At 43.4% G+C, this 16,793-nt stretch overlaps 1 protein-coding gene across 17 annotated transcripts in view; it reads right to left on the bottom strand.

The window, feature by feature from the left end:
* Positions 1 to 446: 446 nt before the first annotated feature.
* LCOR (ligand dependent nuclear receptor corepressor) overlaps positions 447 to 16,793 on the bottom strand; it is a 129,741-nt gene continuing 113,394 nt past the window's right edge. For all 17 annotated transcript variants that reach the window (XM_043475847.1, XM_043475846.1, XM_043475839.1 and 14 more), the window contains one exon: positions 447 to 15,293. In XM_043475847.1, the coding sequence (XP_043331782.1) occupies positions 10,949 to 15,226 (4,278 nt within the window). In that variant the 5' untranslated portion in view covers positions 15,227 to 15,293 and the 3' untranslated portion in view covers positions 447 to 10,948. The remainder of the gene's footprint in view (positions 15,294 to 16,793) is intronic.

The raw sequence follows: 16,793 nt of genomic DNA on the forward strand, positions 1-16,793 counted from the left end.
GGGAATTCCCAAGGACCATTCATTGGGTTTCCTATTGTTTGAAGTTAGGCATAACTCACAAAATGGCCATAGATCTAGCAAATAGATTTAAATCCCAATATTGGTGGCCTAGGCCAAAGTCATGTTAAGTATTCTGGAGTTGTTTATTTAAAGATTTTTTTAATGTGGATCATTTTTAAAGTCTTTATTGAACTTGTTACAATATTGTTTCTATGTTTTGCTTTCTTGCTTGTGAGGCATGTGGGATCTGGGCTTCCCCACCAGGGATCAAATCTGTACTCCCTGCATAGGAAGGCAGAAGTCTTAACCACTGGACCATGAGGGATGTCCCAGGAAGTATTGCTTTCTGGTTCCTTCTGGCAACTTAGCAAATTTGATGCAGACTACAAGTTGAACGCTAGGTTTCCATGTGTTCTGCACCCTCTCCAGTAACTACACAAACACACTTTAATATCAAAGAAGTTTAATACACTGCAATAAAATAAGCGCCTAGGAAAAGCTCATGGAATAGATGTCAATGTTAGAGAAATCCCTCCCACACAGCCTCCAGCTCCACACCCCACCCCTCAAAACCAAACAAGAAAATCTGAAACAACCTAGGAAATTCTTCCAAGCTTGGATTTCATTGAGGGCCCCTTTACCAGTAACAAGAACACAGTTTCCTACACAGTCTAATAGGAAAGCAAAACACAGAAGCACAGAGTCCACAAGATTTCAATATTTGAGACTTGGTACATATTCAAAGTTAAAATAACTCCAACTTTTATAGCTATACATATTGTTTTTAAAGCAACTTAATATATTTTAAATTTCATATATACACTCTCAAAGGTTCTTCAGGTGAGGTATGTAAACATTGTCTAATGAAAATTTTTCAATGTTTCAAACCAACAAATTCACAGCATACATTGAATTTTCATCCATAACAGACACAGTATTTTCCTACACTCACTAACATAGTGGAAATCCAGGCCCAAGGGAAACATGCTGATCACCGGATTACCATTTGCAGGATTTCTCATGTCACTACTTTTGACAAGACCATCTTCACACAGGTCAGGCGCACACACATGGTACCGGGAAGGAGCGAGGCCCTCTGGAGACTGTCCTTGGGCATCTGGATCGCTGGCTACAACTCACAAGACGGCAAAAGAGGAGCACACCTGACAACTACGAGACTGACCTCAGCAAGGACAACACTGGGAAGAACCAGAAAGACCTTTACAGGAACGGTAGAGATTCATCTTAGAGCTCCCTGGATCCACAGCTGGATCAGCAGCCCTGCCCTAAACTCATTCTGAAGGTTGTGGCCTAAGAAGAATAAAAAACCCAACACGGCACCTGAGCTTCAGTTAAATTGCATGGGCCTCCTAGGACGCTCTGGCCTCTCAAAGGCATTAACTCTAGCCTGAAAGGAGGACCCTGGGCTGTGCTTTTCATACAGGTTGGGGTTGAATTTCATACTATCATAATGCATATGGGAAAATAATGCCATGAGTTCACAAAGACGACCCACGCCTGCATGCAGGCATTGGCCAATGACCTTGGAGGAGCTCAATTTTGAAAACTACTTGTTCCCTGAGGGTAAACAGCAGGCTTCTATTGAGATTAAGTGAGGCTAATAAAGGGATTATTTATTACAAGGTAATAAGACTCGGGGAGCCTCAGGCCGGAATTCTATTTTACCCCCACATAATCTACCACGCTCCCTCCCTCCCTCCCTCCCCCCACCACAAGAAGTAGTCACCTTCCCAATGACACACATAGGTCCATTTCTTTCCTCTTGCTTGCTTTCAGGCGCAGCAATGGAAAGTTTTATCCTAATGCACCCACTTCGATCTAAAAAAACACTAGTGAAAAATTCCAAACACCATCATAAATACAAAAGAGAAGACATATTCCAAAAAGCCTAAAAAACTACATTATTCTATTCATGGTTATCTGGGTGTGGGGTATTTTTCATAAAGTTCAGGACGGTCACAAGGAGAGGTTGCTAAACAGCTTAGAAACCTGTTGGACTGGACACGCTGGGATACTTGGAGGAGCAACTGCCCTCTTTGCACGAACCTAAATGGGTTTAACCCCAGACATGCACTGGGGCTTTGGACGTTTCAAACCCAGGCACAGAGGAATATAGGAAATGGGCTAGCTCTTAAAGGTAGGTCAGATATATAGTCAAGGGACTTTGTATTGACCATTTACATTTTTAATGCAAAAAGTTCTTACATGTATGCTATAACCAAATGAGCTTTGCCTCAACTAGATTCTGTAAACCCTAAAAATTCATGGAAAATTGGTAATTTTTCAGTCTCTATGTCCAATTTTTGAGGTGTCTGGTCCTGGCAGATTTCTCATCCATTGCTAGCATTGTATAATGTGAAGGAGCGTGCAGACAAACAGAAGCAAAAATTCAAGTACAGCAACCTCTCCAGCAAAGGCAAGAGGTCTTAGCAAGAGCTGTTCTACCCCCCACCCTATCCTCTGAGACAAGGGCTAACGCAGAGCCCGGAATAAATGTTATTACCTAGAATCTTATTGCTTACGGGCAACACATCAGAAAGAACACCTGGAAATCTGCTCTGGGGACTGACCACTGACCAGTTTATCATACATACATGTGTGTGTATATTATATATATATATGTATATATATAATATATACCATAACCAGATGAGAAGAGGGGGCAGTTAAAGCTTGGACTTGATGTAACATTACAGATCAAATGCCCCAAACAGCTCTCAACCTGCTCATTTTTGTTCTTTCTCCATGTGTGTACTGTGTTATGAAAGGAAGTCCACTGCTCAAAATATATTCTTCTACAATACTACAATGCAAACCAACATCACTCGGAACATGAATCTGTATACAGCACATGTAATAAATATTTTTTTAAAAACTATTTACAACATTATTTCTTGTGAACATTTAGATGAGAGCAAAGTATTTTTTCCTGCAAAGGTTAAAAAAGTTTCAACCGTCTAGTTCAGTGCTAAATTCCCTGGCACCTAGTTACCCATTCACATTTCATCTTAAAATCAGATTTGCTTACAAACAGTATCTTAGAAAAAACATTCTCCAGCATTACTGTTCAAGTGTCTTCCTCATTAGTTTAGAAAAGACAAAGGGAGGCCATAAGTAAACAGGCAAATTATGGTTCAAATGGATGACACGAATCCCTGCGTGTCCAGTCCCAAGCTCTCCGCAGGCCTGGAGCTACAGTTCTTAGGCCAGCCAGCCAGCCGGACAGCAAAGCTGTGGCTCAGACAGGGGTGCCCAGGAATGGAGCACAGGGAAGAGGAACACGATGGGAAAGCATCGGTTCTGTTTCATCTACGGGGACTGAATTGCAGATCAGGACTCCTGAGAAGTAACGCTGCATACATCTTAGAGCAGACGGCCTCATTCTGTACCATCGGTTACAGGTGGGGTTGACCCACATCTGTGCGGAGGCTTGTGAGACAGATAGGGGGTGGGAGAGGAGGCGGCGACGGCTGTGAGCTAAGGTGCTCAGCACTGTCAAGGTGCGGGAGGAAGCAAGCTTATCTCCCCTGGTTTAAGAGAGCGGGAACAGGTGTCCTTCCTGAAGGTGAGAAAGACTAAAATACATCTTAATGCTTTCTTTAGGCAACCAGTGGTTTCTCCATATCCCACAGGTATAGGTTTGGATTTCCTTGGGGTTACAACAAGGGCTCGTCTCCCTGCACAGGCTGTTGAAATGTACAGTAGAATGGGCCAACTGTGTATATAAGGAGTGGGTGGCTTGAGACAAGTCCCGATGCCCTGGCTGGCACAGCTGACCCCATCGTGGGAGACCCACTTTGTTCTGGGATGGCGTGACAGTGGGCAATGTGCTCAGCTTCCCAATGCAGTTGTGTCTGCCCCAATACAGTGAGGGCTTCAAGGTTTCACCCTTCATGATGTAGTTTGGGGGTTCAGTGGCTGAGCATGGGAGCTGGGGAGGATGGGTTTTTAGAAAGAACACTTTTTTGGAAAGCCCTTTTGACAGTTTTTGTTTGTTAAAATAAATACTTTCTATAGAAGCATTTGAACAGGAAAATACCACTATTTACACAGTGAAATAAATTTCACAGTGGTGTGTATAAATATGTATTATATATATGTATTTGAAATCATAGTCACACACTCTCCTAGAGCTATTAAGAATGAAGAAATCACTGGTGAAACTAACAACCTTAAGCTATAGGGCTCTAAAACTCATCCCTACCTGTGGTATAAATATACAAAATTATGAAAATCTTGTTTGTACAGTATCTCTTCCACAAACTAGCTCCCAAATTCTACAGTGTTAGCTATAAGATGACATGAAGTGTAGATTACAGAAAACAATTTGAGTGAGAAAGTTGATAAGCTGAATAGCATTTGGACCCAATGGCTAAATATGAGAAGAAAAACAGTCATGAAATGCTTGTAATATGACATACACATGTTCAGCGAAGCACTCGAAAGGTAGGTGGCTTCCCAGAGAAGGTTTCTCCGGGAAGGGGCCTGGGGGCGGAAGAAGAGGGAAGAGGCAAGGTGACAAAGGTGGGGCCTTAAAATGAGGTGAGCTAGGCCCGACCAGGCAGGAGTGGGTTTCGCTGGCCAGGCTGGAGAGCCCTGAACTTCAGTCTAAAGCTGCTGGTGTGCTGACAAGGTGCCATTGACATGCTGGTATTTTTAAGAGCTGAGAATGGGGGATCTGGAATGAGGTTCAAACAGGCAAAGACCAGCCATGTATGTTCACAAGTAATGACCAAAGCTTGGGAAGTGATAAACTTGCAAACATACTGTACACAAATACACTGTATGGTTTCTGGGGGTGAAACCAACATGCCCTGTACCTGCTGGGAGGGGCTGTATTCTAGGCTTTTGAGTTCATGAGTAAATCCATTTATGTTGAGCACTGCTGTCGAGGAATGTCGTTCCATGAGAGTCAAGTTCACCTTAACTCATAAACATGAAGACAACTGTAGTACTTTCAGTTTAAAAGACTTTGTACTTTTCACTTTAACTTGGTATTCTGGTAGATCAGATTGAATGTCCACAATTCAACAAATATTCAATCCACAAAGGGATATGTGTTCTTTAATACACGAACATTATTTAGGAATAATGTGGGATAGCAGCTGTGTGCTAAGATAACAGGCAAGAAATGGTAAAATCTAAAATGAAAGAAATGTTGCAGTGCTGGACTACATGAAAAAAATACATTTGTGCCTGTGACCACACAATTTGATCTTGAATGGCATATTGCAAGGATTGGGCAAGGATCAGTAAACCTTTTCTGAAAAGGGTCAGGTATTAAATAGTTTATATTTTAGGCTATGTGGGCCACATGGGGTCTCTTTTTCTTTAAAACATAACCCATTATACCTTGTTTAATGCATTCCTCCAATCTCTGGCGGATTATACAACTATGGGCAAGTTGGATCTTTTTAAATGAGCAATCTACTTCCATGTGGCTTGCTTACTGAGCACTTCGTGTTAAATGGAATGGTCCCACGCAGGTGAAAGAGCCTCTGTCACCGTGCTCGCCAGCCCCTCTGAGCACTGATGTAAACCACCAGGGTTCTGGGGAAAGGATCAAAGGGAAGGTATTGCAAGGAAATAGCCAGCACTGGCTCAAACCAGAGGCAAAAAAGCATGAGCAAGGATGCCTGCAGAGTGCCCCGGGTGATTGCCTGGGTCCTCGGTACAGCATGATGAACCCTGAGCCGGGAGCAGCGTCGGAGCACTCTGGGGCTCTGCCTCAGCATGGCTGGACGTCTTTAAGGGAAGGGGGTCAGACCTTTGTGTCCTCCAGCCCATCCACTGGAGGTGAGAGCAGTTGGCTCTCATGTTTCAAGGGATGAGCTATATCACAGGCTGTCTCAACAGGCTCCCCCAAATTCTGCTACTTTTAACTACAGTAATCTTTTTGCTCTTTTTTTCCCTGAAAAGGACTTGGGAGCAAGCCTGGGGCAAAGTACACAATGCTGGGATGTGAGGACTGCCTTGTGGATGCCTGACACAGACATGACTTCACACTTGGAAAAATTTCAGTATTTCAGTGGCTATCAAGCCATAAGAAGGTAAAAACTCATAGGAAACAATTCAAATGATAATTATCTGTTTCAAAACATACGAAACAGTCATTGTTTTAGAGCCACTGACAAAATTTTATCAATCCTTCATTTTGATAAAAAACATAGAAACGGATCCTTGAGTTTTGGGGAGGGAGAAGACAAACCTTGGAAGTTAACTGGATTTAATCTAAAGATACCATCCATAAATTCTGTCACATTCAGGTTATAATATGCCCCAATTTTCTATTATTCTTTCTAAAGCACTTCAAGCTTCTGTTTTTCAGTTGTTGGCTTGCTTTTAATATAATTATTTTGAAAGAAGAGTGTGTGACTGAAAAAAATAGTGTCAATACATTTTCCCAGAAGCTGGCCAGAACTATAATAAACAACAATTTGGGTTTGTGATTGGACTTTTTTTCCCTCTGTGAAAAGGCTTTTCATATCTAAATGTAAGGTTCAGAAAACTGAAGAGCCACCTAACGAAGTCTCAACTAACTTTGAAAGAAATAAAATCTTGGCTTACTTGATTAGTAATAAACAAGAAGTGAAGCCAGAGTCAAGTCTATGATAAAAACTGAATGAAAGGAGAGGCCCAGGCCACATACTTTTAGAACTCCAAATTCCTATTTGCTCATGGATTCTGACTAGAGGCTAAAGGTGATGGGTGATTCTAATAGGATGTGAGGCTAAGGCAGTTCAGGTTTCAGGAGATGGTATTTGATGTGCTGTGGCAACATGTCTCTTTCGTAGTATGAAAAAATAAAGACGAAAAAAGAACAAAATTGAGGTAAGATGAGGAGGAAGAAGAAGAGGACAGAGAGAAGAGGCAGAAGAAAGGAGAAGATAAACCAGCAAAGTTTTTTTTTTCCCCTGAAAAGAGATTCTTCTCTCAAGCATGGGTCAACAAACTTTTTCTCAAAGATCCAAGTAGTAAATATTTTAGGCTTTGTGGGCCATGTGGTCTCTGCTACAGATACTCAACTCTGCTGCAAATACATACAGCCACTGATAATACCTAAATGAATGGGTATGGCTGTGTTCCAATACACTTTTATTTACAAAAGCATGACCAGCCCACAGTTTGCAGAGCAGTGAAGGATCATCTGTAGGCCAAATGAGAGCCTGCATGGGCTGACCTGAAACCATAAGGAGCAGGCGGTTGGGGTACCCTTGGCCAGCACCTGGGGAAATTCCAGTTCTGTCCCAGGGAAAGTGACCAGATACCAGACTCGCCGATGGTGGCACTCACTACGGCATCTCCAGCTTGCCTCACATGGCACGTTGGCCTTTCCTTCTTGGCTCTTAGGCCCACTGCTCAATAGGCAAGCTGCCCACAAATGACAGTGACAGCTTCAGTCTTCACTACAGAATTCATTCCAAGGGAGAAGAGTCCAAACTTCAATTCGAAACGACTGTCATGAAGTGATGTGTTTATTGATGACCTATCTGAACTGTGAGGAATTCACCTGCACAGTCTCATGATGCACAGAGGACCCCATTAGAAGAACCACATTTATGAAGTGATGACTAACTACACCTCTTCCATCTATACTACACAGGAACAAGGAGGCATGAAACCCACGGCCTAAGATTATTTTTAAAATAAGGCTTGTGTAGAAGTCTTTAATGAAGTGCAGATACAACAGAACTGGCCTACCAAAGGGAGCCAAGGGACTAGCAACTTCAGGGTAACAGACATGACTAACATTTGTACATACATAGCCTCACAAGCAGAACAAAGGTTCATAGCCTTCCTGCTGTGCTGCAAGACTGTTAAAATGTCTGTGCCAGTGCCAGGGGCAAGGCTCTGGACCCTGACCAAGGGTGCAGACTCCAGGTGGTTCCTCCAAACCGGGGGAGCCTCAGAGGGTAGAAAATGGGAGATGGAAAAGGACCTCCTAAAGAGGGCCCAGCTCTGGGGAGCTATGGTGGAGCTTCAGTGACTGCTTTCCAGGAGTCTTCCAGCTCCCCCAGAAGCTCAGAGGGAATACTGATGTTATCTGGTCATCAATGTCAGCTCCAAAAGTCACTTCTCTGAGTACAGGCCCAGGAGCTGAATTCCTTTTAAACTTGGAATCCAGAAGGTGGGACAGACTGCCTTTGCGTCCGGTGCAAGCCACACTGCGACGATGGCTACAGGAAGTGGGGGAGATCAAGGGGAGTCTTGAGTCAGAACCAAGTCTAGGCTTGGAGGTGTCTGAGAGACAGGCTTGCCAGCATCTGCTATAAGTGTAAACGTGCCTTCCAGAGTTGGACCTCAAGTCTGCTTTTTTCCTTTTTCTATGAGTAAAGTTAACTGAATCAGCAAAAGTGAGATTCAACAAATATAATTCTAAACTTTTAAGTGTCTTACTTATGTAGAATCCCAGTCTATTTAAATGTAGTCTGTTATAAAGTGTAAGTTGATTTTAAAGATGATCCATTGCATTGGTAGGTATATAAAATAAATAGATGCACAATGGTATCTTTTCTCCAATGCTGTCTAGAATGGGAGAGAAGGCTATGATCTTGAAGTGATAAGCTTTTAAAAATGAAAAAGAAATGAGGAAAGGAATGGAATGGATTATAACCTGCAACTGGAAAAGTGCCACCTACCTCCAGCCTGGCATCTCTCCCTAACCTAACCCAAGCACCCTTACAAGGTAGTCTGTGTGCAGCTAAGGGGCACCTTGAACGTATGTACAGGGGCCAGCACACCTGATGTGGGCAGACCTCCACTGGTAAAGTCACCACAAAAACAACATCCAGTGACGACTCTATGAAAAGATTTAAAAAAAAAAACTTTAAAACCACTTACATAGATTAAATGAACCTACTTAAAACACGTTAATGCTTCTGTGCAACTTAATGCTGAGGAAGGTTGCCAACACACACACTCAGCAGTTTCATTAATATAGGTAGCTCTGGAATGGCCAAGGTCAAAGATACAAAAAAAGAAAAAAAGACTCATGGGATAGAGGAGACACTAGGGGGGAACAAAAAGGCTTCTTTGAAGATAGTAAGCTTCACTATCTGCAAAATTCAACACCGTGCTCAGTTTCCCATGAATCAAACACTTTTTTCTAATCCTATCCAATCCGCAGAAGTTTTCATTATATACAGCAAAACTTTAACAGAATGGGTAGAAAACTTGTTTTATCATGATCTGAATGAACTAATGCATGAAAACAGATACATCGGGGTTTATCCAAACAGATTTCAAGCAATAGGGATGGAAAATCTTTTAATAAAAAGGACGGAGTAGCAGCTGTCCATACGAGCCTATTTTGGGGCAGAGCATGTCAGAGAAGCTGGCTGAAGCTTCAGCGAGCAACACTTATTGGCAGAGTGGCCCAATGGAGATGCCGAGTACACACTGTGTTATAATAGAGCAATGTTACAGGCACCAAGGTAAAGCCAATACACTCATCTCAGGTCTCAAACAACATCAGTTACAAATATTGCAGCTCTTGCTTTTGAGCCATGGAACAGAGCCCGACGTGATAGAGGCCATTGTGATTCTATAAGTATTAACTACAGTGTATGATGTTAATCCATCAGAAAGGGCAGCTACTCTAAACATGTACATTTCACACTGGAATACCAGCTGAGCATCAGCTCCTGGTACTGGGATGTGTGTGGGCACACAATGAGATGTTGGTGCTACTTTCTCCAACTGAAAGGCTGCTCTGACCTTTTTATAATTCTGAGTCTGGTGCCATAGTGATTTGGGGAATGCTCATAGAGACCCTAGGCTATATTTAAGCCATCTGGCCTACGCTAATTACTCAGCTCATGAACACCCTATCACACTGCATGGAGAAGAAAGAATTTTACTGTAGAACTGGGGAAATGGGAGACATTTGTGGCTTTATAACCACATGCAAATACCCCCTAACACACACACACTCTTTTAAACTTTCCTATTACTGAAAATAACATTTTGGCTTTCTTTGAATACAGAAGTACTCAAGACAAGAAAAATAATTAGAATGGTCACTCTTATCCCAATTGTCAAATTATGGCAAAAAGATACTAGCTTTTTTTTTTTTTTTCTCCCAAAGTAGGATGAAAACCTGATTAGTGTGTTAGCAAGCGTGCAAGATCAAAAATGAAAAGGATGGGAAGAATCAGTAATGCAAATAGTTTGGGGGGTGTGAATAATTTTCAGAGCTCATATATCAATATTAACACCTTGTGACACACCTTTTGTCCCATGGGCACATAATTTAGAATATATTTCCTCAAATGACAAAAGACCAGAGATGAGTGACCAACAACGAATATGAATTTTTAAAAAGGGGTAACAGAAGTATTAATCTTTTATAATAACTATAAATTCCCTCTGCATTCTCCACATACTGTAAAAATGATTTGGTTTAGCTTTCAAATATCATTTGAACAAACAAGACAGAGGGAAGTTCACTGCTGGGGTTTGCAAAGAGGAGCATCTGTTTGTGTACTGACACTGCAGGGTGGCTGCTGAAAAGCTACTTTTATGTGCATGATGGTGGTCTTCTTGGCTACAGTACAAGTGCTTGTGCATCAAGTATAAAATACAAGCCTTTAATCACATAGATCAGCTTTTTAGCTTTTGTAAATTTAAAAACAAAAAGGATAAATAAGGCACTGTACTTTTAAAAACTAAAACTGCTTGGTTCCAAGTTTAAAACCCAAGGAACAACCAGAATATAATATATAACTTCCCTTACTCAGCCTCAGAGAAAGACTCTGCAAGTTCCCTTCTCCATCTGAGACGTACTTTCTGACATCTTAAATTGTGGTGTTCTCCATTAACTGCAGATTTGAAAGGCTTGATAAGCTTATAAAAGCAGATTTAGTTAATGCAAAATAAAGGGTTACTTCTATAGAACAGTTTCAACTCTGGGCTACTGCCCTGCGAATCACTTTGCATCCAACCGCCTTCTTTTGCTGTGGGAAGAGTCCAGCTTTGCCTTCAGCTTTCGCTTTCTCTGGGCCGCACTGTTCTCTGGGGTTTTTGTCGAGGGTCTGGCCCGAGTCTTTCCACTGCTCTGCTTTCTATTTGTGGCTTTCTGTGGCCTGGAAGAGGACTCACCTGCCCCTTTTTGCTTTGCAGATTTTGTCACCGGATCCGAGGCAGAGGACTGGGTAGGTCTTTTGTTTGCATTCTCTTTTTCTCTCCTGGAGGGCGGGCAGCTCTTCCCAGGTGACTTTTTAGGGATCTTCACTTGATTCTCTTTTGAAGCTGTCTTTCTGGGCAGCTGGCTGCTTCTGTCCCTTGTGGCTGGCTTCTTGGCAGCGGAGATTCTGGTGGACCCATCAACATGCCTTTCTTTGCTGGACTTCATCGCAGGCCCCTTGTCCTTCCTGTCCTGAGTGCTGCTGCCTTCTGTCCTCTTGCGTTTATTCTGAACCTCTGCTTTTGGCAAGACCTCAGGCACCTGCTTCCCTTTCCTTGCCTTCGTTCCATCGGTGCTCTTGGGCTTAATGGGAAAGCCATCCGCACCGACTTGCAGGGCGAGCTTGGGGGACATCAGAGGGTTGATGCACACACTCTTGCAACTCTGTTTGCTTTCCACAGCTGGACCAAATGGGCTTTCGACTTTCTCGTTCTTGATCAGACGCTGCTGGGCTCTGAGCTTTCCTCGAATGTTGGAGTATTTTCTAAGGATGCGGGTACTGGCTGGGGTCGGTGAGTTGGTGGGAGGATGGCTGCTTCTACCTTCCTTGACCTCCTCTACACTCTCTTCAGGACTGGGGCTGAGGCTCATGTCACTGCCATCCTCGGGCTCCACTTGGTCGGGATTCTCTCGAAATTTAGCCCAGAGCTTCTGTGTTTTCCAATTGTTCTTGGCAGGAGTAGCTCCGGGAAATTTCTTCAAGTGTTTTTTCAAGCGTTCGGCCTGTAGAGAACTGGGGTACAGGCTGGAAGGAGGGTACTTCTGAAGAGGGTGCTTGACGGGTGGGATGTCACCTGGAAGACGAGTATTGAGCTTCTTCACAATGACCAGAGACCGGGTTTCAGTTGTCTCTAAGAACCACTTGCAAACATTAGATAATTTAAAGTTTGTCATAAACAACATCTGAACAGGAGAAAACTTCTGAACCTCCAGTGAACCCCGACATTTCCGTGACCTTTTCTTGCTTTTCCAAATCTCCTTCAGCTTATCAGACTTGTTCCTTGCCCTTGGTGTTGGCTGGGCTTCTTTCTCGAGCTGGATCCAGCCCTTCTGAACTTTCATGTACTGGGCATTGAAGTTGGCAATGAGCTCTTGGTTCTCCTCCTCAGCACACCATTCCACAAACTTTGGCTGCTCGTCCACCACGGTGTCCACATCACCCTCATCGACGGGATCTCCACTCTCGGAAGCTGCATTTTCCTTTGGGATTGGGTTTCCTTGTGCTGCTTCCTTTTCGGAAGTCACTTTTATAGTATCCAAGGAGTCCAGAGAATGAGTGTGTCTTAGGTTGTAGGTGGAGGAGGTCAGTCTTGTAAGCCTTGGGGCCCATTTTGGGGGCACTGCAGTGTCATCATTTCCACTACCTGATGATCCCAGCGTGCTAGACGGCACGTCATCACTATCGCCATCTTTATGCTGACTGTCGGCACTGTCTATTTCATTCACGGCCTCCTCCGTCTCCTGTGCAGGAGCAGGTCCTGGCTTCCCCTGTGATTCTTCTGGGAAAGTACAAGGTATGCTTTCAGAGGGCTCTTGAGTACTGTTCTCACCTAATTTAGACTCAACATAGATTTCCAGTTTCTCTCCAGGCAGGGGCTGGCCAACTGTGGCTAAGGGATCACTGCTGGGGAAAATACTTCCTTCTTCCCCCTTGACTTCTTTCACCAGCATGTTTTTAAAAGTCTGCCTGGTGATCACCCCACCCACTTCAACCTCCTGCTCAGCGTCTTTCTCAGGGATGTTTTCTTTCTCAGGGGTGCTTTCATTGACAATTGGGTTTTCAGTGTCTTCCGGAGCTTTTGTATGGAAGCCTTCAGTAAGGAGGCTCTCGGGTGTTGTCCCAACAGGGTACCCTTCTTTTTTAGAGCGTTTTGCACCAGAACTTTTAGAAACCTTGACGTCAGCACTTGGAGAGGAAGAATCTGAATTTTGATTTTTTAGGCACCTCTCAGCAGAGGAAGAATCTGCAAGCTGACTTCTGAGACACCTATCAGAGGCCTCAGGTAATTTTCTACCTTTTTTCTTCTTGTCTAGATTCTCTTCAGGTGACTCAGTGTTTTGATCGCATGCATCTTTTTCTGAAGGATGTTTGACATCACCATCCTCTCCCTCTAATTTTCCTGTACCACCTGCTGCCTCACTTTCCTCAATTTCACTGGGGTTTTCATTTGTCAAAGTGCTGCTTTCCTTCGAGAGTGGGTCAGTATCTAGCTCCTGAGTGTCTTCGGTCTCAGCCTCAGTAGCGACACTTGGCTCTTCCTCGGCCTTTCCTGGGCTCATGGGAGGATCCAAGACCGCAGAAGGACTTTGATTTTCTGAACACAGAGGGCTTTCTTCTCTCTCTGCTGTTTCAGGAGGGGAACCAGGCCTGGGAGCAACATCGTCACTGCCTCCCTCAGAAATGCTCTCTGTGGTGGGAAGCAGGGGACAGTCTCGGGGTACACTCATCTCCTCTGTACTCAGCAGTTCAACTGGCTGCTGGTCTCGTCCAGAGGAAGACATCTCACTTCCCATGGGAGCTGAGACCATGGAGCTGCCTTCTGGTGGGTCCTCTTCAGGAAGATGAGCAGGGAGGGGCCACTCTGGACTGCAGGCTGCTGTTTCCTTTGATGTGGGGGAGCCACTCGGGTTTGCATTATTCGTCACGGGGCAAACCTCTGGCTCTTGAGATGCCTTTTCAGGTGATGCATCTCTGTCTCCTTCAGTGAGAGGAGTTGTTTCTTTACTAGGTTCTTCAGGCTTGTCTTCTCTGGGATGCTCTACTTCTACTGTAGGTTGAGGTGCTGACGTGACAAGGGTCTGCTTGGGAGTGACCACTGCCTCTGATGCCACAGTTGAGCAGCTCGCTTTTTCTTGGGAGTGTAAATTCTTGGCCAGCGTGCGAACGGTTGGCAGCTCACAGCAATCACCATTGAAAAAGTATCCTCGAGTACTCTTCCTGGCTGTTTTCCGAGAAGATAATATCGATCTTTGATTCTCAAAGTGGCATTCTGTTATTGGCTGGCTGATATAAACGACATCACACTGGTTATCATAATCGTTTATCCTCAACCCTGATGCCCTTTTACTTTTCCGAGCTGTCTTAATGGAGGTGGATATCATCTTGGTTCGTGAGTGTCCATTTGATGTTTTGTGTACAGGTGGCATGGGGCTGGGGGCTAACCAACCATCTTTGGAATGATCAAACTGGCCCTTATCACTGGGCTGTAAATGGTAACCCATTTTATTTCTTCCTAGGGAGTGAAGATGGTTCTCTTGCTTTGGCCTTGAATCTTGTTCACATGCCTCTAAGTCCTGGCGTAAAGGTGTTTTTGAGCTACACTGTAAAGCATTCTCTTTGTCAGCAGTTCTAGGTGAATTCCCGATAAACCCTGAGTCCCAAGCCTCTTCTGATAAAGCTTTGAATGAATTTCTTTGAGAAACAATACAGCTGTTGCTCTCCTCATTATTTTCAGCTGCCGCTTTTACTGCAATTAGATTTTCTACTAAAGCTGCACTCTGCACATGGTCTTTACCATCTTCACATATTTTCACATCTGTGTCTTGCTCCTGTTCAGTGGTCTGCCCCTCCAGGTTCTTAGAGATGCGGTGGAAGTTTAATGAGGAAGAATTCGGTGCAGTGAGGTATCCCAGAGTGGAATTATCCATTGAATTAGGTTTAGTGGTTGGAAGTTCAGAGGAATCTTTTTGGACAACAGTCAGAGTCTTCTCTGTTCCATCTACAGAGTTTGTCTCAGGCGGAGGCTCCTTTAGGGCCTGCTCTGTCAAATGTGGAGGGCTGTGGGAGCCTGCAGAGTCTATGGGCAAGTCTACAGAAGTAGAAGACTTCATGTTGAGACACAGAGCATCCTTTTCTGTATGTCTGGTGCTGAGCTGGGCACAGCCAGCATCGCAGGTAGAGGCGTCCATGGTTCCAGAATCAGAAGACTGCAGGTCCTCGGAGCCGGGCTGAGACTCAGTGTACAGATCGTTCAGAACACGAATGAACTGCTTCTGATGATGTGTGCACAGTTTGACCATAAACTTCTCCAGTGGGGACTTCGACTGATGGTTAGAATGTACTGCTATTGCCTCTGCTGAGTTCTCACTAGACAGACAAAGAGAAAGAAGAAATCAGTATGGTCATTCTCCAAAGAACCATTTTTACATTATGAAATTCATCAGTGTTACTTATGTTTTATTCTCTGTCCAAAACTACTTCTCAGGGCCCATGTACATTTTATTCAATAGATTAGGAGCATCTACTCAATGAAAACATAAGGCCAACCCTATAATATTTTCAATTTTTAGTGACAATTTTTAAAGTGATTATTCACAAATAATTTCTATCTTATAAAGAAGAAATATCATTGAAAAGTTCAAGAATTAAAATTTTGGCCACATTATTAACTCCAATTGGCCAACATACATTTTTGTTTTAGGCCTGGGCATTCCTGTTAAATAATCACTGGTTCATAAGTCCATAACATGGACAAAAATTCAGATACACTGTATTGCAAGTCTTGGTTTAGAAATACTTAGAGAAAGAATAGTTTTAACATGATTTCTCAGCTTGACCAATTGGCTGGACTTTAGAATTCTGCAAACAGTGATGCAGGAATCCTTCTGACCCTATAAGTCATGGAGGAATAGAGATCAATAATTTTACACTTCAGATATATTGAAAGATGAATGACAAGCAATTTCTTACTCCTAGCCTCTAAATGAGGACACAGATACGAAATCACATTGTAAACCATAAAGCTGTCAATGCAAGGTAGTAGTATTATGGTGCATCAAGTGCCACCTGTTACATTTGCCTAGACCTTTAATAAACATTTTAGAATAATCCACAGGAAGCCAATCCTACATTCAAGAACCCTTTTCAACCATTTCTGTAAATCATCTAGGATAACTCTTAGGGTTTAAACAGGACACTGTGGGCAGGAAAGGATGATACTAGGTTGAGGACAGGTTAAAGGCAATTTCCACTTAGATAGCCAAGTGTTTTCAAGGGCTGCTTTCTGTTTCTGGATGTTGGAATTTTTACTAGGCCCACGCAGTTGATGTGTTACAGTTTTCTGGAGCTTTATACAACTTCCCAACCTCTCTCTTTTCTCTCCTAATTCCTTAGGGGACTATTATCTGACTCTTTACGTAACATAGCAAAGTACGAAGGGCAGCTGAATAAATGTGTGCTGAGCAGATGTTGTTTGATAGTATCTTGTGTACTAAGTCGCTTCAGTCGCGTCTGACTTTTTGTGACCCTGTGGACTGTAGCCCATCAGGCTCCTCTGTTCGTGGGATTCTCCAGACAAGAATACTGGAGTGGGTTTGATAGTCTCTTTCAGCTATTTTTTCTTCCATCTTTGAATTTATCTTGCTGTCACGAGGTGCCTTTAAACAAAGGTGTGCCCTGGACAGTCTGCATCAGTCTCTTACTTCTTCTGGCCTCTGAAGCCGTGTGGTTTTAGTGGAAAGAGCACAGATTGTGGAATGTGAAAAACCGATATTCTACTTCGGGCTCTGACATTTACTAGCTATAGGATCTCAGGCAAACTATTTAACCTCTCTGTACCCTGGTTTCCTCATCTGTAAGCTGGAACTG

This window comes from Cervus canadensis, chromosome 8 (genome assembly GCF_019320065.1).
Source record: "Cervus canadensis isolate Bull #8, Minnesota chromosome 8, ASM1932006v1, whole genome shotgun sequence".
In the NCBI taxonomy this organism is placed as follows: domain Eukaryota; kingdom Metazoa; phylum Chordata; class Mammalia; order Artiodactyla; family Cervidae; genus Cervus; species Cervus canadensis.